We start from the raw sequence: 23957 nt of genomic DNA on the forward strand, positions 1-23957 counted from the left end.
AGCAGCCACTGAAGCCTCCCGGGAGCACAGGCGCCGGCGATTGAACCGATGTGATGTATAGTGATAAGTAACAATTCAGTTTTCGTGATGTACATGAATAGACCCCTTAATCTGATATCAGGGCCAATATGCAATTGGATGACTATATTTGGCCTTTCCGACTAAATTATATCAATCTGTTTGGAGATAATTTTGATTAGTCTATGCAACTATACATTTAATGTTGTCAATCTATATTTGGTTGAAGTTTACAAACATGTCATACATCATGTGTGCATATGGGGACTGTAACTGTACAAATGAAAACAAAGAGTCAATTTAACTTGCTTCAGTAGTATATTCATAAAGGTTGTAGACAGAACAGTGATCTTTTATATCTAGTAGAAGAAAGCCCAAAGCTAAGAACCCATAGCAATAGCTGCCAAAAAGTGAAACACTGTATCTTCCCATCTCTTCCTCATTCACCCATGTATCTTTTCTACGACCTCTTCAGTTTTTGTGTCCACCATTTTTCCATCAACGTATGTTTCAACCTTCATTATTGTTTTCTTAGTTTTGACTGGCTCTAAAATAAAGATGACAAGATACAGAAGGATTTAGTTTTAGTCATATCATGAATTTTTATAACATAACAGATCTACTGTACAAAGGGCCTAATTCAGACCTGATCGTACATGTGAAAAAAAACGCACATCTATGATCAAAATCTTTGACATGCGGGGGGACACCCAGCATAGGGCAAGTCCAGCCCGCATGCCGCCCCCCCCCCACCGCAGACATGTGAAAGCATCGCACGACGACGATGCTTTCGCACCTGCTGCCATGTTTTTGACCGCAGCAGCTGCGTGTGACATCATGTAGCCGCCACAACCCACCCAAGCAATGGTCCAGACATGCCTCTGTTGTCCAGACATTGCCCCCCCACGCCACCGCAACACCATCCCAACACCGCCAACACGCCCCCGACCACCCCGCAACTGCCTCTGTGTGTCAATCAAGCAAAGGAGATCACACAAATGAGATGCCGTCATATCTCAAAGTGTGTGCACACGCAGCGTGGCTTCTGCGCGTGCGCATACTGCACTGGCCTTGAGCCTGCGTTTGCTGCCGCTGCAGCGACTAGGTCTAAATTAGGCCCAAAGATCACTCTGCACTTAAATTGCAGACTAGCTTGAAGACTGTTCTCAGCATCCAATCTAAGGGCCTAATTCAGGTTGTGGGGGGCCGCAGAAAATGCGATCGACTCTGCCTGTCAATCAGGCAGAGGCGGGGCGGTGGCACCACTCCGTTTCCAGGGTGGAGCCGAAGCGTTGCGGGGTGTGGTGCGAACGGGGGTGAAGGTGGACAAACGGGAGTGATCACGGTAGCTGCGTGACATCACACGCAGCCACCGCATTTGCTTACAAGGAGGCGGGACTCCTGCGGATGCAGCTAAGCGGCGCGGCAGGAGCCATCAGTTTCTGCTAACAAGCAGAAATTGCAATGCGTTCGCAAGTTCTGCTTCTTGAACTGGGGGAGGCGCCGGTTAGCATGCTGGGCGGCCTTGCTCAGTGATGGGCGGCCCCCAACATGCAATCCAAAGGATTGCAAATTCTGCTTATTAGCAGAATTTGCAATCCTTTCTGAATTAGGCCTTAAATCTGCAAATTAGAACTCTAAGGTACTATTCAGAGGATGACGGTGCAAGCTGGGGCTTGCCCATAGCAGCTAGAAAGCCACAGGATGCATTCCTTTGTCTTAGGATTCCAAAGAATACTCTACTGGTGTTTAACTTTTCTGAAATTGATCTAAATAACTCAAGTAATAGAGGGGATGAACGTCGTTTCATACAGACGGCCTCTGGCAGTACATTCTTCCACATCACTGTTATGTGCTGCTGGTTAACCCTTGTTGGTTTTGCCTTTTAAATGATTGCTACTTTAAAACCTCAGCCAGACTCACTGCAGGTCACTGAGGCCTGCAGCTCAAAGGCTATTGCATTTACCCCTAAGTCTCTGGCTTCCACACATGACCAAACTGAAAAGGAACTGGTAGCGAACAGAGCCAGGGGTGCCCGGATCCCTGTGCTGAACACCCCTGGCTAATCAGGACACAAAGGAGACAGGAACCCCTGGATGTCACAAAGTGGATGGGACCTGAGGACGCTCTGTGGGGCTGCAGAGACTGCACGGTGCCTGCAGGCATGTAAAGGATGCTCTGGCCAGCGCTGCATCAGTGATTCTGGTTGCAGGGTGCTGTTCTAGGCACCATTCTAGGCAAATGCAGGGACCATAGGGGAGCAAAGGTGCCTCCCACAGAGCCCTGCACTCTGTGCGTCTGCACATGTCACACACCCTTAGTTATGGATTTGGCAGAGACATTCCTAGATTTTGAAGATTTGTTCCTGGAAACTGTCTGTCAAAATGACCCTTACATAGGGGGTTATTCAGAGATGGATGCAGATCTTGCTTCCCGCAGTGAAATCTGCATTCATCTACTCACATGCTGGGGTCACCCAGCACAGGGCAAGGCCACCCACCATGTGTGTGGCACCTCCCCGCTTTGCATTCGCAATTTAATTGTGAATGCATTGATTAGAGGTTGACCCCTAACTGCGAAGCCTGGCTGCGCTGGCATGTGGTCTGGCACCATTTTTTTTCTCGCGGCTGCGTGTGACATCATGCAGACATCCCGACAATGGTCCGGACATGCCTGCGTTGTCCAGACAGCACCCACAAAATGCTGAGATGATGCTCCCAATGGCCACCGCTGTCAACCACCTTGTGGACGCATGTTGATGGATCCCGCACATGCACTATGTCTATTGCATTTGCGCAAACCCCCTGGATACGGCCGATGCATGTGAATGCGTGGCTGCTTCCAGGTCTGAAAAGATCCCATAGTATTAGCAAACCACTCAGTACAATACCTCTTAAATGTATCATTGTCAAATATTTAAAGTAATATCAACTATATATAAGGTTGTCGCAACATAAAGCATTTACCTAAATAAAATTATTTAAAAATTCCTGTAGAGAAACGTATTGACGTTTTATCAGAGCTCCTATGTGTGGAAAATGGAAATTGTTGTTTTGTCATCTCAGTGGGAATCTGTTATGAACCTTGCATTGCATCTTTGCTACTAATACTAGAATAAAGCTGCTCTCTAGATACAATATTATCCAATGCAGAGACAACAAATCTGTGATTTACCCCAAAACAACTTTGATGGTTTCTTTAAAGAAAATTAGAGCACCTACAAGCCACTAAATGAATGTTATCTGCAGGGAAGAACCTCTTTAAAATGATGTGTGCAGCTGTTGTAAATACATTTTCCTTTGTGTAAGGAGGATGTATTTGCTTTTCAGAACCACATGCAACTGTAAAAAGAGTTATGGATAATTAATAGTTATGAGACTTTTAGAACATTATAGCGTTACTTTATAATGGGGATCAGTTTATCATCTGAGTTTTTACCTCCAGAGACAGATGCAGTGTGACTTCCTGAACTTGCTGTACCACTGTGACCACCAGATCCAGAAACAGCTGATGATGCACTAGAGCTCTGACTACCAGAACTCACACTTCCAGAGCCAGGAGTGCCAGATGATGTTGCACTAGAGCTTTGGCCACTAGTTGTTGCACTTCCAGAGCCAGAAATGGAGCTCTGGCCACCAGAACCAGAAGAGCCATGTGTACTTCCAGAAGATGATGTTGAACTAGAGCTGTGACTGCCAGAGCCAGCACCTCCTGAACTTGAACTATGAGAAGCTGGAGTAGCAGAGCTTGAAATTTGACTGATTGAAGCATTGGAAGACTGATGGGTGGAGCTGTGGCTATGTGTTGTGGTCTGCCCAGTTTGGGAAGCTTGAGTAGAATTTCCATCTTTCCCAGTCAGAGAATCTCTGTTAAATATGAATAATAATTACATAAATTGCAATAAATGATAATCAGTTAAACTTATGCCAGTTTTTTTTAACATAGATCACTCTCGTTACCTATAAGAACATACACAATTTTGCTGTCGGTTTTTCATTTTTTTTTTTTAAATTAATATTAAAGATTTACAGTATATTACATGTAATGCCAATCATCAACATGCAAACAGAGCAGTGCCGGTGTAAGGTTTCTTGACATCCTAGGCAAAACATCAGCCTGCTGCCCCCTCCCCTAAACCACATACCAGTACCCACATTCCAAACCCTCAGGTGAAGTGTGGAGGGAGCATTTTAGAAGTTCAGCAGCTGCTGTCTGCATTAAGTTTAACAAGGATTCATCTTTCAGAGTTATCCTTAATTTTGTGATAAGCAGATTCAAGGCTGCCCTCCAGATCCTTGTACCATAGGCAGCTGCCTAAATCTGCCTAATGGTAGAGTTGGCCCTGGAGCAGAGATGATTTGGAATGCTCCTCTACTCAGTATGCTCAATTTTAGCATCATATCTCACTTCCTCTGATTTTTTGGGGAGGTTGTAAATGACACTGACTCAGAGATCAGGCTATACTCTCCTAGGGAACTAGAGCAGAAAAATGTATGTGTTCCAGCTGTGTGGCTCTGAGGCTGATTCTGAGAAAGATACAGCTGCGTCGGTGTGTGCGTCTTTTGCCATTCTCATATCTGCAAATCTATGTAAAAACCACTACAAGCTCTTCCCTGGTGTACATCAGTGCGACTGAATGTGCATGTCCGAGAAACCAACTATGGCCATCACCAGAGGCTGTAATCATGCTTGGTGCATCTTTAGACAACCCCATGGAAATGTGCACCAGCTCTATGCTAAGTGCAGAGCTTTCTTCTGAGTATGGCCTCCAATGCAAGTGATTAAGAGTCTGTGTATGCAACAACTTCAGCACCATGCCTGCGACTCTCCCATAACATGCCTACATACTGTAAGACAGAACATCTCTAGCCATCGTAATAGTCACCTTCCTGTCACTAACCTGGCAATGCACAGGAATGCCCACTACATTTTCAAAACACTTCTGCATTTTGAAATCACTGTTGTGACTCTGTATGAACTCTGGGGGTGATTCAGACCTGATCGCTGGGCTGCAAACTTTGCTGTCCTGCGTTTGGATAGTCGCCGCCTCCAGGGGGAGTGTAAATTCACTGTGCAAGTGTGCGATTGCATGTGCATGCCGAGCTACAAAAATCCACTTTGTGCAGTCTCTGCGCAGACTAGGATTTACAGTGCGATCACAACAGGCTTATCGGGGCCGGAGCTGACGTCAGACACCCTCCCTGAAAACGCTTGGACGCGCCTACATTTTTCCGGACACTCCCAGTAAACAGTCAGTTAGCACCCACAAGCAGCTTCCTTCTGTCAGTCACCTTGCGAATGCCCGTATGATCAGATTTTTCACACCATCCCGTCGCTGACCAGAGAGGCCCTGTTGTTGACAAACACGTGTGTGCATTGCGGTGCATACACATGCGCAGTGACTACCTTCTTGCCCGCTGTGCAAAAAAGCACAGCAGCGATCAGATCTGAATCACCCCCTCAATCAGGATGCATGTGCAGCTGGACTTAGGGGGTAATTCAGACCTGATCACTAGGCTGTGTTTTCGTACAGCGGGCAATCAGGTCTAAACTGCGCATGCGTATGCACCGCAAAGTGCAGGCGCATCACACGGGTACAAAGCGGATCGTTTTCTGGGAGTGTTTGTAAAAATGCAGAAGTGTCGAAGCGTTTGCAGGGAGGGTTCCTGACGTCAATTCCGGTCCCGGACAGGCTGAAGTGTTTGCAGCAGCTGAGTAAGTCCTGGGCTGCGCAGAGACTGCACAAAATCTGTTTGTACAGCTCTGTTACACGTGTTCACACACTTGCACACCTAAAATACACTCCCATGTGGGTGGCGACTACAGTACCTGATCGCAGCAGTGCAAAAATCGCTTGCTAGCAAACAGGTCTGAATTACCCCCTTAGACTCATGCATAAAATTACCTCCAACATCGACATTGCGTCAGACTCATAAATCAGCCTCTCTGTCTTATAGTGGCAGTCATATCCATCTCCAGTGATATTGCAAAGGAAATGTTGGGTTATATGAGGACATTTGCAATGATATGAAAGTTACAGATTATGGGGGTAATTCCAAGTTGATCGCAGCAGGAATTTTTATAGCAGTTGGGCAAAACCATGGCCCTCATTCCGCGTTGTTCGCTCGTTGCCGAGTTTCGCTATTTTGCAATTAGTCGCTTACTGCGCATGCGCAAGGTTCGCAGAGCGCATGCGGGTAGTTATTTTACTCAAAAGTTAGGTATTTTACTCACGGCATAACGAGGATTTTTCATCGTTCTGGTGATCGGAGTGTGATTGACAGGAAGTGGATGTTTCTGGGCGGAAACTGGCCGTTTTATGGGTGTGTGCGGAAAAAGGCTGCCGTTTCTGGGAAAAACACGGGAGTGGCTGGAGAAACGGGGGAGTGTCTGGGCGAACGCTGGGTGTGTTTGTGACATCAAACCAGGAACGAAACTGACTGAACTGATCGCAGTGGCAGAGTAAGTCCCGAGCTACTCAGAAACTGCAAAGAAATTTCTATTCGCAATTATGCAAATCTTTCGTTTGCAATTCTGCTATGCTAAGATACACTCCCAGAGGGCGGCGGCTTAGCGTGTGCAATGCTGCTAAAAGCAGCTAGCGAGCGAACAACTCGGAATGAGGGCCCATGTGCACTGCAGGGGAGGCAGATTTAACATGTGCAGAGAGAGTTAGATTTGGGTATGGTGTGTTCAATCTGCAATCTAACTTGCAGTGTAAAAATAAAGCAGCCAGTATTTACCCTGCACAGAAACAAAATAACCCACCCAAATCTAACTCTCTCTGCACATGTTATATCTGCCTCCCCTGCAGTGCACATGGTTTTCCCAATTGCTAACAAAAATCCTGCTGCGATCAACTTGGAATTACCCCCATGTTGTATTGCAGGTTTTCTAATTCTGTTCTGTTTCACAAATATAGGTAGAGATGTACTACTTCGTGGGAAGAGATAAAGTACAAACCAATCAACTCCAAACTGCAATTTAAAGACTGTGTTTGAAATAGGACAAGGAGCTGACTGGTTAGTATTAATCTCTCTCCACTTTTTCTCACTCCAAGTTTTGCTAAATATCCCCCATAATCTTATACATTACCCTCCTTCCAGAAGCTTCTGATATGTCTCAATCTCCTTTTCTAGCCGGCCTTTGATATCCAGAAGTGTCTCATATTCAGACTTCTCACATTCCACGTCGTGTTTTATCTGTTCAAGCTGCTCCTCCAGGCCGCTGATCGACTGCTGGATCTTTGCTATTTGTGAGCAGAAGTCATTTTCAGTTTCTGTCAGTGTCTGCTCCAAAGATTGTTTCTAATATGAAATATGAAATATGTGGGGACTTTAATGTTATTTGAGTTACCATTTTCTACACACATATTCTGTAAACAAAATACACTTATTATGTTGAATTTTGGACTAGGTTTCTATTCACATTTATGGCCTGGGATGTTCTTACTGTGGGGGTAATTCCAAGTTGATCGCAGCAGGAATTTAGTTAGCAACTGGGCAAAACCATGTGCACTGCAGGGGAGGCAGATATAACATGTGCAGAGAGAGTTAGATTTGGGTGTGGTGTGTTCAATCTGCAATCTATTTTGCAGTCTAAAAATAAAGCAGCCACTATTTACCCTGCACAGAAATAAAATAACCCACCCAAATCTAACTCTCTCTGCACATGTTATATCTGCCCCCCCTGCAGTGCACATGGTTTTGCCCAGTTGCTAACTAAATTCCTGCTGCGATCAACTTGGAATTACTCCCTGTATGCGGTGCAATCTACCTGAATGGTGAATTCTCTTGTGAAGTAACCAAGGGTGTCTTAATGAGGCAACCTGAGGCAGGTGCATGGAGCGACAAGGTTTGGGCTTGTTAACTGACAATGATGAATGAAAAAATGCCAGTTTTCATGAAGCAAATGTGTAAGCGGTAACTTCACTAAAACTTATACAGTAAATAGGAAAAGAGTAAAATTTGGCCATACAAACCAATTCAGTTTTAGATTTGTTTTTTTTCTATAATGTGCTAGATAAAAGAGAGCTATAATCTGTGTAGGTGCTATTGGCAACAACTCCACTTTTCCTTTTTAAATATTTTATTAAACCTGACCATAAAGGAATGAGATTTACTTTGTAGGAAGATCTAATAATGGTTGAATATTACAATATTTGAATTGGCATGCACGCAATTCATGTCAGTTTTTTTTCCGTTAACATGTGTTAGGGATGGGAAAGGCGTGGTTTCAGTCGCTGCAACAGACGTGGTTCCGAGTGTCTCACTAGAAAATGTTTGACTTCTGTTTGATAATATGCACCAGGAATGGACTGGGGCTCCTAATCAGCCCTGGCAATCGCGCACCCCCACGGGGGATGGTGGTGGGGGGTGGGGGGTGGACTTGTGGCATGCCCCTTATATCTATGGAAACTCACAAGTGACAGTGGGACTGGACCAGCCCATCTGCCTGTCGGCCCTTCTGACATATGCCAGAAATGCCAGATGGGCAGTCCGGTCCAGATATGCACTCCCAGCCATCATGCAAAGCTAAGAATAAAGTCAGTTTGTTGTTTTGGTACCTGACCTGAGGTCTCTATGTTATGCTGGGTACACGCTGCACGATACTGTAGACCATTCATACAGCCAATTAACAATATATCGTCCCGGCCATCTGGCAGTGTGTACACACACAATATATCTGTAAATGATGTCTTTCACAAATATATCACACCAGATGTACTGCAGACCTCATCTTCTTGTGTGTACACAGGACCAAACACCCGTACCACATGCTGGCCACAGGAACAAGTGACAATGACATCACGATTCACGACTGATTGTTCTGGCCAGATATATCATGTGGCCAATTGGTTAAATGGGTGGTCTTCAGTTTGCCGGCAGCCAGGGCCTCGGCACACAGTATACCAGCGCCGGAATCCCGACATGCTGTGCGCCAGGACCCCAATAGCCGGCATACCATACTACACCCAGTTAAATATGTAGGTACAATTTTGTTTGTGCATAACCCATACCAAATCGTTATATTGGTCAGTCAAACGGCCGATCCATCATGCCAGTGTGTACCCCACATTAGAAAGAGGACAGTGGTTGATAGTTCACCCTGCATTCATTTCAGATAAAAGCAAAGAACAAAATGTCTGTCAGAGAAGTTGGATAATTTCTGGCTGAACTGAATTTATAATTCTGTTGGTACTTGGTAGTAAAGTTTCATTCATCCACCATTAAAATGTAAAAACAGTTAAGAATTTCATAACACATCTGATGTAAGGGTGCTGGGGACGTACACCCTGAGATCCAAAGTATACCCTGATAGCTTTACATTCAGCCCCTGGCTTGTCATCAATAATGAGTAGATGTATCTTGGAATTCTTCTAAAGCCATACATTGATGCATTATTAAGGTTTAAAATATGGAAAACCATCTACTGATTGTAGAAATCTCTAAATAATTTCTTAATACTTAAAAAAAACAACCCTCTACAATTGGTTCATTTACTCAAGTTTATAACAAATAGAACATTTCTTAGAAAAGAAGAATTCCATGTTAGTTGAACAGTACCTACAATTGACGACTTATGGGAAACCTAGTTACCTGCCAGCTGCCATAATTCTTACCGTTGCTAAAAGAGCTTGCAATTCCATTTCCAATGATTGCAGACTGCGCTTCAGATCTGTAATCTCGGTCTTGTGTGACTTCTCTTGCTGCTGCCCTGCAGAAATCACTTGCTTCACTTCTCCACTCTAGGATCAAGAAAAAAGTATAGTTGGTAAGTGTACCTATAGGATTTGTCAATTTTCTTTACCGCACAGCAAAAATATTTACCTTTTTGTTGAACAAATCCTCAGCAGCTTTGCGATTTTTCTCTGCCATAGCTTCGTATTCCTTTCTCATGTCATTGAGTATCTTGGTCAGATCTTTCCCTGGAGCTGCATGCATTTCTACATTAACTTGGCCAACTGTGGTACCATGGGAAGACTTGGTTTCCTATAAAAGAAAAAACAGAGACATGACAGCTCACATAACTAAATAGATATCTCACTCTGGAAATGCTTCCTGAATCATAATCAAAAAGGAATTCTCCAGTGCAGCTTTTATCCTGCTGTTTTCCAAACCCTATGATACTATCAACGTTCAACATATAACAGGATTAAATGTATTATTTTAAATTATTTATTTATTGTATTGTTTGTATCCTTGTAAAAATTAAGAAAGTACATTTGCCCCATCCGTGGTTTGTTCTATGCTATTTAGTTCGCAAAATTTTTATTTTCATTGCTCTGTTGTGCTTTTTCCATACATATATTCAGTGGCACATGCTGGGGAGGTTTCTGAGTAGTTAGAAAAACTCCTGAGTGACTACTAGCAGAGCCCTGCCACCCTCATGGCATAATGCCATGATTTGCAGATGTCATTTTGGATCCCCCCCCCTCCCATACACCCACGAATTACAGCATTATGTAATTATGGGTGAGCCTAATGATACAATTGCCTCCAAGAGCTGATAGCCTGCTGGATTGCATCAGAAGGTAAATTATTCACACAGTATACACATCTATCTATCTATCTATCTATCTATCTATCTATCTATCTATCTATCTATCTATCTATCTATCTATCTATCTATCTCAGTACGAGAGTGATAATCATCAGTACCTAAAAAGGGCTTAACATAGTGCAAAAAACTGTGCTAAAGGTGCAGATTAATAACTTGCTGTCATTGATAGGACAATGAATTCTGAATTATACCAGAATATTCTAAAGGAAAATGTCAGGACATCTGTCCATGAGCTGCGTCTCAAGAGAATGCACACAAGTCATTCGACCACAGAATGGTTAAAGAAAAATAAGTGTAAAGTTTTGGAATTTCCAAGTTAAAGTCCTGACCTTAATCCAATTGAAATGTTGTGGAAGGACCTGAAGTGAGCAGTTCATGGGAGGAAATCTACCATCATAACAGAGGTGAAGCTGTTTTGTTTGGAGGAATGGGGTAAAATTCCTCTACGCCAATGGTCAGGACTAATCAACAATTATCAGAAATGTTTACATGCAGTTATTGCTGCACAAGTGGGCAGGGTCAGACTGGCCCACAGGGGTACCAGGGAAACCACCAGTAGGCCCCACTGCCTGTGGGCACACTCCTTCCTCTAGGGATCAGGTTCCAGACTGTGCACTTGTATTATACATGGTAGATATGTTGCATTACACTGGCCACACCAGCTTTGTAGGCTGGCCACACTGCTAAGTATGGGCCCGTATCACTGCATCCCTCTGGTGAGCCCTTCATGCCCCAGTCCGACACTGCAAGTGGGTCATACAGATACTGACAGCAAAGGTTCACATCATTTTCCCATACATAGATATGGGATGTTGGATAATTTTCCTCAATAAAAAAATGAACACGTCTAATTTTTGGTCTCATTAATAATTTGTTTGATTTGGTTCCCTTTATCTACTTGTAAGACTTGTGTGAAAATCTAAGGTACTGTAGTTTTAGGCCAAATTTCAACAAAAATATAGAAAGTTCTGAAGGGTTCACAAACTTTCAAGCACCACTATACTGTACATTTATATATTTGCATGCAGGGTAAATACTGCCTGCTTTTGCATGTATTCCACACATGCTAGACAGCTTTATTTGTACACTGCCATTTAGATATGAGGACACATTGCTCTTAAATCTAAATCTATCAGCACATTTTACATCTGCCCCACCTGCAGTGCAACCAAGGTGAATAGTTAGGGTTTTTTTTTTTTTGCTTTGCTCCAAACTCAGAATCAGCCCCATTGCCTCAATGATCAGTGCACTGTGTAACATTTATGCAGAAAACAGATTTTGAAAAAGAAGCAGCATGTCTCCATCCCATATCATCAACCAGCATCAGGGTTACAGAGCAGATCTCCACTATGGTAGTTGGACCATACATTTGCTGTCTCCCAGTTTAGGTGGTGTCACGATGGGAGAATAACTGTAAATAATAAGATTTCCCCCCAAATCTGCATCCTCTCCACCTCTTCTTAACCTCATTATAAAAATTGTCTCTGCAACATGGACTTTTCTATTTGCATTCCTTCTCAAAATGAGACACACTGGTGCACATCTTCTGTAAGTCAGTGGGAATGCCTGCACCCCACACGCCCCTTTCCTAATGACTGTGCAAATGTGAGCTGTTTGGCAAATGCTGTCATTGTGGCTCAAATCGAGGTGCACAGCAAGTGCAAAACATACATCAGCCTCCTCTGCATTTACAGTAAGTTGCATTTAGCAACTAGGGCAGTACGGATGGTGTAATGGTTAGCATTACTGCTTCACAGCACTGAGGTCATGGGTTCGATTCTCACCATGGCCCTAACTGTGCGGAGTTTGTATATTCCCCCCGTACTTGCATGGGTTTCCTCCGGGTACTCCGGTTTCCTCCCACAATCCCAAAAATATACTGGCAGGTTAATTGGCTCCCAACAAAATTAACCCTAGCGTGAATGTGTCTGTGTGTACATGTGATAGGGAATATAGATTGTAAGCTCCACTGGGGCAGGGACTGATGTGAATGGACTGATGTGAATGGCCAAAATATTCTCTGTAAAGCGCTGCGGAATATGTGTGCGCTATATAAATAACTGGTAATAAATAAATAAATAATAATAAATTTAGCCATGTACAAGCCTACGAGGTACTGTAGATAATTCTTGCTACATTTATTGAAGACTTAGTAAAACAATTAGGCAGATACAACAGCTAGTGACTTATGAAAAATCAATGATATATATATATATATATATATATATATATATATATATACAGTACATTTGAAAATAAAGTGAGTGCCGAATAGAATGACAGTGCATGGCGGGTGCGGATTGAGCCTCCGGGGCAGCTGCCTATATGTGTGTTTGTTGAAGTCTGTATATATACAGTATGCATGTGCATGTTACAGTCTGTCTATATGTGTGTAATGTATGTATTACAGTCTGTATATGTGTGTGTAACATTAAGCGGCCTATTTATCAAGAAGTACTCATTTATAGTGATAAGGCTGATATTTAATCACTGCTTATTGAGGCATTAAAAGTCTCTACAGGTTTTCAAAATTTGTCAGCTTCCAGTGTAATACTGATCTGGGGCAGGTTAACTCACTGATTCGCCATAGGCTAGCCAGCTCACCCATGCACAGATGAACTGATATCCCAGATTTCAACTTTCACTTCTAATTGTCAAAACACAAATTGCAAAAATTACAGTTACGTTTAAAAATAAATGATTTTTTTTTTTCTAAAAATTATACTTTTTTTTAAATACTATGATGCACTTGTTAAATACACTTTCCTATGCAAAGAATTTGGTGTGTGGGGCGAAATGTAAAAGAAAACAACCTATTGCCATTGCAAAAAACACATCATATCTTAAATAGTATGGCCGCGTTACTGAAAGTGGTTGTGTATAGAGATTGCTCACATTGGAGTCCATACTCAGATGGATGATCTGCACCTAGCATAGGGCTGGTAAAAGTGGAACTGGTGCAACGGCTGATGCAGTATCTGTAGACACTGATACTGGGCATCTCAGTACTTGCACATTCGGACACAAGGATGTCCACCAGGGAAGGAGATTGTAGCTGCATTAGCATAAAGTTGCAGACACAACTGCAGCAAAAGATGCAAGGAAGGCCGCACCTGCATCCAAACCCAAATAAAGCCCTATGAGGGAGGGCCCACCTGATTCCTGCTCCCTTGATCCCACCCCCTCTAGAAACCAGGGACGTGCGGTGAGCTAAATATCTCAGGAGGCACTGGCTAGCCCCAGAGCCAGATTTACATGCAATTTATGAGCCAAATCGTACATCTGGGCATTATACACAGGTGTAGCAGTGTAAACTCCTGGAAATTTGGTGAGTTTTAAACAGAGATGAGCGGAAAAGATACGCAGGTGAGACACTGCCTCCCCTGCCATAGACTTTTTACTCCAGAGTTTTGGCTATAAAATTATTAGAATAATGCAAAGAAGATATTTCTAACATATTCTTTGTATTTTTTATATACTTTATACAGTCAAAACTCTGGTGCAAACGTTAGTATGACAGTAAAGACTCTGCCTCACCTACCTCACTCAACCGCACGTCAGTGTGAGAAACCCCACCACCTCAACTGACCCCACCCCCATTAGGGTTGTTTCCATAAATTTCCCGGGCTGGATTTTCATCCCAATCTGCCCCTGGTGGGATAATAATGAAGAACTATTGTAATGTCTATATAAGAAATATACTTCCAAACTGCAAGTTTGGTTACAAGGTAATGATTAGGTACTTGCTTACCTCCTCGTGGTTCTTCTTGAGATCGGCCAGCTCTTCAGTAAGGCTTTTAATCTGCAAATCGAGGTCAGGCTTGCCCATGGTCAGGTCCTCCAAGACCTTTTTAAGACCATTGATGTCTGCCTCAGTGGTCTGGAGCATATGAACTTCATTCTCATATCTGTTATAATCAAAAAATGTCACTTGTTCTTAACATCAACTTATTGCAAAATAACAATAAGGGCAGGATGTAATGGAGTTTGAGTTCATCCAGGATGCTGGCCGAACTCAGACATTTTCAGCTGAGTGCTGCTCCTGGGCTGCAGCGCTGACCAAAGTTTTCAGGGTGAGCTTGCCAGCACATATGAACATACATGTGAAGTTGCATGGAACATATGTACTGGCTTCCTTCCCCGGGGATCAGCAGCGGCCGCAACAGGGGACTCAGGAATACACTGCTCAAAATGTCAATCATCATTTAGCCCGCCCCCAGACTCCTGTGAAACCAACCAATGGGAGTCAGGGAGCGGGCTAAATGATGATTGACAGACTGAGCAGTGTATTCCTGAGTCCCAAGCTGTGGTGGCTGCTGATCCCAGGAAAAGGAAGCCTGGACATATGTTACATACTGTACAACATCATATGTATGTTCATATGTGCTGGCTGGCTCCCCCCTGCAAACTTTGTTTAGCACTGCAGCACATGGGCAGCAGCTGCTGCTGGGTGTTTTTTTAAAGGGGCAATCATTTACAAGGAAAAACCATGCCTTGTATATGACTGTCCCTTTAAAAAATGTCCGTGTTCAGCTGGCATCCCGCACGTCGGGCGTACTCGAACTCCATTATATCTCACCCCAAAATACAATTTAGTATAAAGTAAGTTTATTTGCTGAATATTACAGTCTTTCACTGCTCCTAGTATCATAACATAATTAACTAAGTTTGAAGTCATATACTGTAAATACCCTTATATTGTCAGATTTAGTGTATAGTGTTGAAAACCTATAACACAAGAGGCCATTTGTATTACATATTCAAAATAAAATACAAAATCAAAACCATAAAGTTAGAAAATAATTGATTACAATTACAACAAAGTCATAGAGAATATATAAATAACCAAAAAAATACAAAAACATGAGAAGTGTCATAATCTGCTGTTATACAGTACAAGTAACAATGTGTCCAAAATCAAAATTAGATCATTTATTTCTGTTAGCATATAGTAATCTATAATAAACATATTCTAATTAGGTCAATTCAATTCATTACTACAGTAGTATAATATTTTTTTATATATTTAACGAGCATAATGTACTGTACGTATAGTGATTACAATGGGTACACAAAACAATCACATGGTATAGACTTTATGGAATAGAAGTAATTCAGATATTAGTTACTATACTGTACATGACTTTTCATGATCTCTTAAAATAAAAGAATTACTTGTACTCAGATATAAAATACATTATGACCCCTGACCTTTTCTGTTCTGGATATGGCGAGCTGTGATGCTTTATAGCCCTATGTTGTGGTTATGTTTGCCTGTATAGAATAATGTAATTTAAAATAGCATTTAATTTTTTTTCTTTACTTACTTCAATCTGAAGTCATCTGCTGCTAGACGAGCATTGTCAATTGCCAAAATGACACTAGCATTGTCCACGGTTGCTTTTTCTATCTAGAGTAAAAGATATAATTTACAGTATAGTAATGTTTACTTAAGATTTTGCAAAACCATCAGCTTCAAAGTTCAAACACAATACTTCATAGTATTGCACACATTACAAAATACAATATTAGATGGAATAAAGAACCAAAACTTCTGCTATGTAAAAACACATTTATCTTAAAACCAGGAAGGAATAGTAAATTGTTTCTTCTCTTCAATTAATTATTATAAACACAGACCAGAACACTGTGATTTTAAATCGACTGTGAGGAGCTCTTGTAACAAATTATAATAATGAATATAGAAAAACTGAACTGAAACGCACTACAAACTGCAATCGCTACAAGCTGCAATGGCTCACCAAAGGTTAAGTGTCGCCCAAACACTTTTAGACACAAAATATCAGAGTAGCCACATACTGCATACTTATTCAGGTTGGTTAGCAAACCAAAGAAGCTTGCAACTGGGCAAAACCATGTTACACTGCAGGTGGGGTGTGTTCAAACTCAAATCTAAATTACAGTGTAGAAAATAAGCAGCCAGTATTTACCATGCACAGAAACAATATAACCCACCCACATTTTAATTTCTCTGCACATGTTACATCTGCCCCACCTGCAGTGCAATATGGTTTTGCCTACTTGCTAACTTTTTTGGTTTTGTTATCCAACCTGAATAACCCCAATAGTCACATATCAAAATGTGTTAGGGAGGAGGAGAACCTAAGGACTATTTGGACTCTGCTAGGTCAGCCATGGATGGATATATGGGGATGCCTGGTGTATATTTCTTTACTGCCTATATGTCTACTTTTGTTTAGTAGACCTTAAAAATATGACATGAGTCCACTTGGTTCCTGTTTTAGCCACTTGTTTGTGTCATTGTTTATTAATAAATTTGGTATTACACTAATGGAGCTTGCTTTCTTAAGTGCCACAAACAAAATGGTGTGAATTGAAGGGATACCATCTGCGGGAAAAACTGAAGGAGGATTTTTCGTGTGGGCAGTACCTTTTCTTGTATATGCAAGCCTGTCTACCATTAATGTAGACCATTGTGTTGGGTAGAAATCCTATTTTTTCTGGTCTTGGTATGTTTTTCCTGTTAATAATATGACACTATTGTATTGTATCTGTTCTTTTTGATATTATCTGTTTAAAGAGCCTGTGGAGTCAACTATCAATGAGAACATTTTTTGCCCAGACCAGTGAACTCCCATTGTTTTCCCCTTGAGAAACATTTAACTAGTTTGTTTATGACTTTGGGAGGGATGTACTTAGCAGTAAAAAGAGTGGAGAAGTGAGCCAGTGGAGAAGTTTCCCATGCAACCAATCAGCATTGAAGTAACATTTATAATTTGCTTTCTATAAAATTATACAGAGCAGCTGATTGGTTGCCATTGGCAACTTCTCCACTGGCTCACTTCTCCACTCTTTTCACTGTTTAATACATCTCCTCCTTTGTCTCCTATGGGTACTCTGGTAAATTACAATAATGAGTTAATATTGACAGCAACATTACTTCCTTAATACAACAGTTGGCCCAGAGATAAGACTACAGTACAACAACTATTTGCAGAGCCACTGTAAAAATTCTCAAGATTAAAGTAAGAGTTTATTTTACAGTATATCTTCACCTGCTTACTGTAGGTATAGCTGAAGGAGTTAATCTTGGATTAGTGGTTGCTCCAACTAGACTATGGCACTGTGCATGGGTCTACCGCTCATGCACCAATCTCTGTGAACATGGACTTCATGCCACTTTCCTGATAATAGGGTCTATTCATGAAGCATTCAAAAGAGTGGAGAAACAGACTAGTGGAGAAGTTGCCTATGGCAACCAATCAGCATCTCCCTTACATTTTATAGAATGTACTTGATAAAGGCTTCCTTCAAAGCTGATTTGTTGCTATGGACAACTTTTCCACTGGTCATTTTTCCCACTCTTTTCACTGCTTCATGAATAGATGGGGCCGCGGGGGAGACGTGGCCAGGACACCACAGTGCGGCAACTGCTATGGTGGAGCAGCCTGGCAGGTGTTGCCAGTAGTCCTGCACTTCCAGCGCATCTGCGCTGTATCACAGGCACCACTAGCACACATCTAGTTACGGCCCTGCATTAGAATGGGGACACTGTTGATGAGGTAATTTAAAGCATTTAATAGTGTCGGCTTTACAAGTTCAAGCATGATGCTTTACCATCAGAGGGGCCCTCACACAAAGCGACATTATCAGTGTGGGGGGCACTATGGCTTAATGTAAACTGGGGGCACTGGATGGCAGAATGTGAATTGGTAGCACTACAATGTGTTTAGCACATTTGGAATGCTGGGAGTGGTTACACATTGTACTTTTAAATAACATCAGCACTATATGGCTACTGTATGGCAAGTTTATTAGCAGAGGCCCTCACAAACCTTAATCCAGCCTGTATGAAGTTGTAAAGCCAACACTGTTAAAATTCTTATCATCATATTATCAACATGTTAGCCTGCCAGTTTCGCCCTCACAGTGTCCCCATTCTGATTGTTGACATTTTAACTGTCACACTTTTATATCCAATCCAATTGAGTTAAAACCTATTTTCCTCTATCTAGGCTTCATTAATAAAAAGTTTAAAGTTGGGCCTAGGGCAATTGCCTTCTTACCTATTTGCTAAATTGCTATGCATTGTCATGTGAGGTACTGTAATACAGGGCAATTCTAATTGCGTTTTAATAGATGAAAGCTTACTCAGGAAACCAGAAGGTTCAAGCATTTTATCACATTTCTTATAGATATATGAACACATTATTGGGGGTATCGTATTAGCCCTATTAATATTTCAGAAGGGAAAAAAAGGGCTTTTTTCACAATTTTAGCCCATTAGTGAGTATCGGGCTATCCTATTTAAGTCAAAATTTTCCATCCGAAAATTACATAATCCTTGATTAGGATGATAGGATTATAATTATAAGATTACTGCTTCTGATAGGATATCCCCCTATATAGTTTGTTAATTGGTTCATAATATACAGTACATTATGTGAACATATTGGTTCTTTAATATAATTATACATTTTATTGAAGCATGAAGACATAATCATGAATAGATTGTTGAGAGGGGCTAGTAAAGCCCCGGCGGTCTTGATGCATATTGGCACCAATGACAAAGTTAGTGGTAGGTGGGATGTCCTTAAGCAAGACTATAGGGAATTAGGCAACAAACTTAAGGCAAGGGCATCTAGGGTAATATTCTCAGAAATATTACCAGTGCCATGCGCTAGCCCAGGGAGGCAGAGAGAGATTAGGGAGGTAAATGTGTGGCTTAGAGACTGGGGTAGGAAGGAGGGTTTTGTGTTCTTGGAACACTGGGCAGACTTCTCAGTCAGGCGCCATCTTTTTTGTCATGATCGATTGCACCTGAATACGGTGGGGGCTGCAGTGCTGGGAGGCAGGATGGTTAGAAGATTGGAGGAGGTTTTAAACTAGGAGCCTGGGGGGGAGGGTTTAGCTAGAAGCTATGGGTCAAACAGTGAGAACTGTAAGGATGGGGGAAGTGAACAATTTGGGGGTGGAGAAGGGGGGAGCGAAAGATTAGCCAGCAAGGGCAAGAATATTTGCTTGGGCTGTGATACAGGAATTACTGACACAGCTATTCCCCAAGATACTCCCTATTTTTTACCTAATCACGTTTATGGCTCAACAATATGGTTTATAGAAAATTATGTCCATAGCATAAGGGAAGATATTAACATCGGGGGGGGGGGGGGATGGAGGATTAGAAAGTCTTAATAGGTAAAATAGAGATAGTAGGGAGGAAGGCTGTATTAAGTATGATGGGGTGAAAAGGGAGGGAGGAGAATAACAGTCGGTAAGGGTAATTCTAGAAAGGCACTTGTAAATATAGATAAGATACCATTAAAACAAATGGGCAAGGGAAATACTAAGCTAAAATGTATGCTTGCAAATGCAAGAAGCCTATCAGGTAAAATGGGGGAATTGGATTGGCTTGTATCAGAATCTCAGTATGATATTATAGGTATTACAGAAACATGGTGGGACGACTCTCACTACTGGGTTGTGAATTTAGAGAGATATTCTCTTTTCAGGAGGGATAGGGCTATCAAAAGGAGAGGAGGGGTATGTCTCTTTGTTAAACCATCTCGAAAACCAAACTTAATAGATGTAATTTACAAGGGGACTGGAGATAACGTGGAGTCGCTATTGGTGGAGATCACTAGTGGGGGCATTGAAGCAAAGAAATTAGTCATTGGCACGTGCTACAAGCAACCGGACATTAGCATACATGAGGAGGAACAACTCTTACAGCAAACTGAAAAAGCTGCGGGAATGGGGGACATCCTAGTGTTAGGGTGATATATCCTGATATAAATTGGAGTAACGATTCATGTGTAAAAACTAGGAGCAGCAGATTGTTAAATACTTGGACTCAATTAGTCGAGGATCCAACTAGAGGTAAAACTATTCTGAACCTAGTTATATTACTAATAATGTGGACATTATATCAAACATTAATGTTGGGGAGACCTTGGGGAACAGTGACCACTATATGATCACATCAACATTAGTTTCAAGAAACAGCTATAAGGGAACAACTAAAACATTTAACTTTAAAAAAGCTAACTTCAATATGCTAAGACGGGCACTAAAGGACATTGACTGGGAAGTTTTGTTTCATGGTAAAGACACAACGGAAATGTGGGATGCTTTAAAATGGTTGCTTGATAGCAATATTCACAAATTCATTCCCATGAGCAGTAAACGCAGGGGTACTAAACACAAACCAATGTGGCTTAATAAGGAGGTCATAGAAGCAATGGCTAAAAAGAGGTGTGCTTTTAAAACATTTAAATCTATTGGAGGGAAGGAGTCATTCCAGTATTATAAGCAATGTAATAAAAGCTCAAATTGCAAACGAAAAGCAAATCGCTATAGAGAGTAAAACCAATCCTAAAAAGTTTTATAAGTACATAAACAGTAAAAGGTTAAAGAAGGAGAACTTAGGTCCATTAAAAGATGAATTGGGAGCTTTGATAAACAATGACAAAATAAAAGCGGAAATACTGAACAATTTTCTTCCCTCAGTATTCACCAGGTAGAATCAGACAGTGAGAGTAGTGCAAAACGATAGTGAAGATAATGACTCTTGGCTTGAGACTTTTTTAAGTGAGGAATAGTCCTGGAGAGACTAAGCAAAATAAAGATTAATAAATTACCAGGCCCAGGTGGCTTTCATCCGAGGGTTATTATGGAGCTTAGGTCACAGCTAGCAAAACCACTATACTTGATTTTCTATAGTTCAATTAGATCAGGCATGGTACCAAAGGATTGGCGCATAGCTGAGATAATGCCTTTATTTAAAAAGAGAATTAAAGATAATACTGGTAACTATAGACCAGTTAGTTTAACATCTATAGTGAGTAAAATATTGGACAGAATTTTGAGGGATAGCATAAAATATTATCTGCAGGCTACTAAGATTATTAGCAAAAGTCAGCATGGGTTTTTAAGGGACAGATCATGTTAAACTAACTTAATTAGCTTCTATGAGGAAATGAGCGAGAATCTTGTCCAGGGAAAAGCAGTGGATGTGGTCTATTTAGATTTTGCAAAAGCCTTCGATAAGAGCCTCACAGGAGACTGATCTTCAAATTAAGGGAACTTGGCTTAGGATATACTATTTGCATATGGATAAGTAATTGGCTAGATAACAGAGTACAACGAGCAGTGGTCAATGGGATGTTCTCCAGCTGGGCACCAGTAGTCAGCGGAATACCGCAAAGGTCCATACTTGGCCCGCTACTGTTCAATATATTTATCAATGATCTAGGAATAGACCTGGAAAGCACAGTGTCAATCTTTGCAGATGATACGAAACTGTGTAAGGTAATTAATTAAAAAAGCGATTTGGAGTCTCTACAGAATGACTCATTTAAACTTGAAACCTGGGCATCTAAATGGAGAACGAAGTTCAATATAGAAAAATGCAAAGTTATGCATTTTGGGACAAAAAACACACATGCATCCTATACTCTAAATGGGAAAATATATGGGTAACTGTGGTGGGAAAAGATTTGGGGGTGCTCATAGATAATAGGCTTAATAACAGTACACAATGTCAAAATGCAGCAAAGAAGGCAACTAAAGTGCTTGCGTGCATAAAACAGGGCATTGAGACAAGGAACGAAGATGTAATTCTGCCACTGTACAATTTATTGCTATGTCCGCACCTGGAATATTGTGTTCAATTTTGTGCACCATATTCTAAAATAGATATCGGGGAACTAGAAAGAGTTCAAAGGCTATCTACTAAACTGATTAAAGGGTTAGAGACATTTGAGTACAAGGAAAGGCTTACTAGGCTAAATATCTATACACTAGAAAAGAGGCGTCTAAGAGGAGACATTATTAATATCTTTAAATTTGGAAAGGGTCATTACAAGGAGTTAGCAGGGGATTTGTTTATAAAAAAAAACTCTGAATAAGACACGTGGGCACTCGCTGAGGTGAGAGGAGAGAAAATTCCGTACACAACATATGAAAGGGTTCTTCATGGTAAGGGCATTAAAGATTTGGAACTCCCTGCCAGAGAAGGTAATAATGGCGGACTCTGTAAATGCATTTAAAAATGGATTGGACAAATTTCTAACTGGAAAAAGTATCCAGGGCTATAGCATATAACATATTGACATTAAATAACTAGGAGTGGTAAGAACCATAGGTGTCAAGTAGTATTAAACCATTACCTTAGCAGGTGCATTAGAATATGCACAGCTTAACACTGAATACAGGTTGAACCCAATAGACATTGTGCCTCTTTTCAAACTCACTAACTATGTAACTATGAAACTATGTTACTCATTCTTATATTTTGAATGTTAAGAATAGTTTGTAATCTGTCTAGTATAGTTTTATTATGTAAAGGATTGCAGATCACTAGAATGAATAATTTTATATTATATTCATAGATTGATTATTGAGTGTTCCACCAGGATGTAGGAAATTAGAGGTTACTGAATTGCTAGATATTATTCAAAGTCAATGGGAATAGTTGAGATTTGGTCCTGCAGTATTGGATCGAAATGATTAATTACAATGAATCAGTTAACAGAACTTTTTTATTGTTTCAAACAAAAAACAAAGACAATTTTAATAACATTTTTAAAATGGTTATTTATAATGTAGTATCACTTAACTAATTCATATTTATAGTATTTTATAGGTTTTATGAAATAACACAACTCTAGAACTTTTGTGACCTTAGACAAAATGCTAAAATGCAAAAAATATTTAATTGTTTCACTCATTTCTATCTGTGACTAATTAAAGTATAATATACCACATTAAATGTATTTCATTTTTTTTACCTGAGTTCGAAGATCTTCAATAGTTTTGAGATATTTGCTGTAGTCATTGGCATTTGAACTGCTGGAGCCAGGTTTATTTTTTTCATACCAGGCCTTAATTTTAGCCTCAAGGTCTGAATTTGCCTTCTCCAAAGCATGGACCTTATCCAAATATGAGGCCAAGCGGTCATTTAGATTTTGCATAGTTTGTTTTTCACTTCCAGAAAGTAATCCATCATTTCCTCCAAACCCACCATCTGCAGAATTGCCACCAAACCCTCCCCCAAAGCTTCCACCACCGTGGACTCCCCCAAAGCTTCTGCCACCATGGCCCCTGCCAAAGCTTCCACCACCATGGTCTCCCCCAAAGCTTCCACCACCATGGCCTCCACCAAAGCTTCCACCACCATGGGCTCCCCCAAAGCTTCCACCACCATGGCCTCCCCCAAAGCTTCCACCACCATGGCCTCCCCCAAAGCTATCAACACCAAAACCTCCTCCTGAGCCACCACCAAAATGACCTCCAGAGTAGCTCTGAAAGCCTACCCCTGAAACACCACCACCATGTTTTCCTCCTGAGCCACCACCATTACCATCAGTGAAACACAAATGACTATTGCCACCACC

At 41.3% G+C, this 23957-nt stretch overlaps 1 protein-coding gene across 1 annotated transcript; it reads right to left on the reverse strand.

Annotated features, from left to right (window-relative positions):
• Window positions 1-328: 328 nt before the first annotated feature.
• Window positions 329-23577, reverse strand: LOC135055578 (keratin, type I cytoskeletal 47 kDa-like). The gene is made up of 8 exons (XM_063959810.1): window positions 23352-23577; window positions 15909-15991; window positions 14333-14489; window positions 9849-10010; window positions 9641-9766; window positions 7114-7325; window positions 3457-3884; window positions 329-565 (listed from the first exon to the last, which is right to left on the reverse strand). The coding sequence occupies exons 1-8, from the start codon at window positions 23532-23534 to the stop codon at window positions 462-464; spliced, it is 1455 nt and encodes a 484-aa protein (XP_063815880.1). The 5' UTR covers window positions 23535-23577; the 3' UTR covers window positions 329-461.
• Between the last annotated feature and the right edge of the window lie 380 nt (window positions 23578-23957).

The sequence above is a fragment of the Pseudophryne corroboree genome, chromosome 3, assembly GCF_028390025.1.
Source record: "Pseudophryne corroboree isolate aPseCor3 chromosome 3, aPseCor3.hap2, whole genome shotgun sequence".
Classification (NCBI taxonomy): Eukaryota; Metazoa; Chordata; class Amphibia; order Anura; family Myobatrachidae; genus Pseudophryne; species Pseudophryne corroboree.

Excerpts from the sequence above, each read along its gene's own strand:
- LOC135055578 (XM_063959810.1), bottom strand. The coding sequence starts at position 23,534 with ATGCAAAATCTAAATGACCGCTTGGCCTCATATTTGGATAAGGTCCAT. Across the intron at positions 10,011-14,332 it reads TCAAGAAGAACCACGAGGAG|GAAACCAAGTCTTCCCATGG; the intron begins GTAAGCAAGTAC and ends TTTCTTTTATAG. Across the intron at positions 3,885-7,113 it reads CAGAAGCTTCTGGAAGGAGG|AGATTCTCTGACTGGGAAAG; the intron begins GTAATGTATAAG and ends CATATTTAACAG.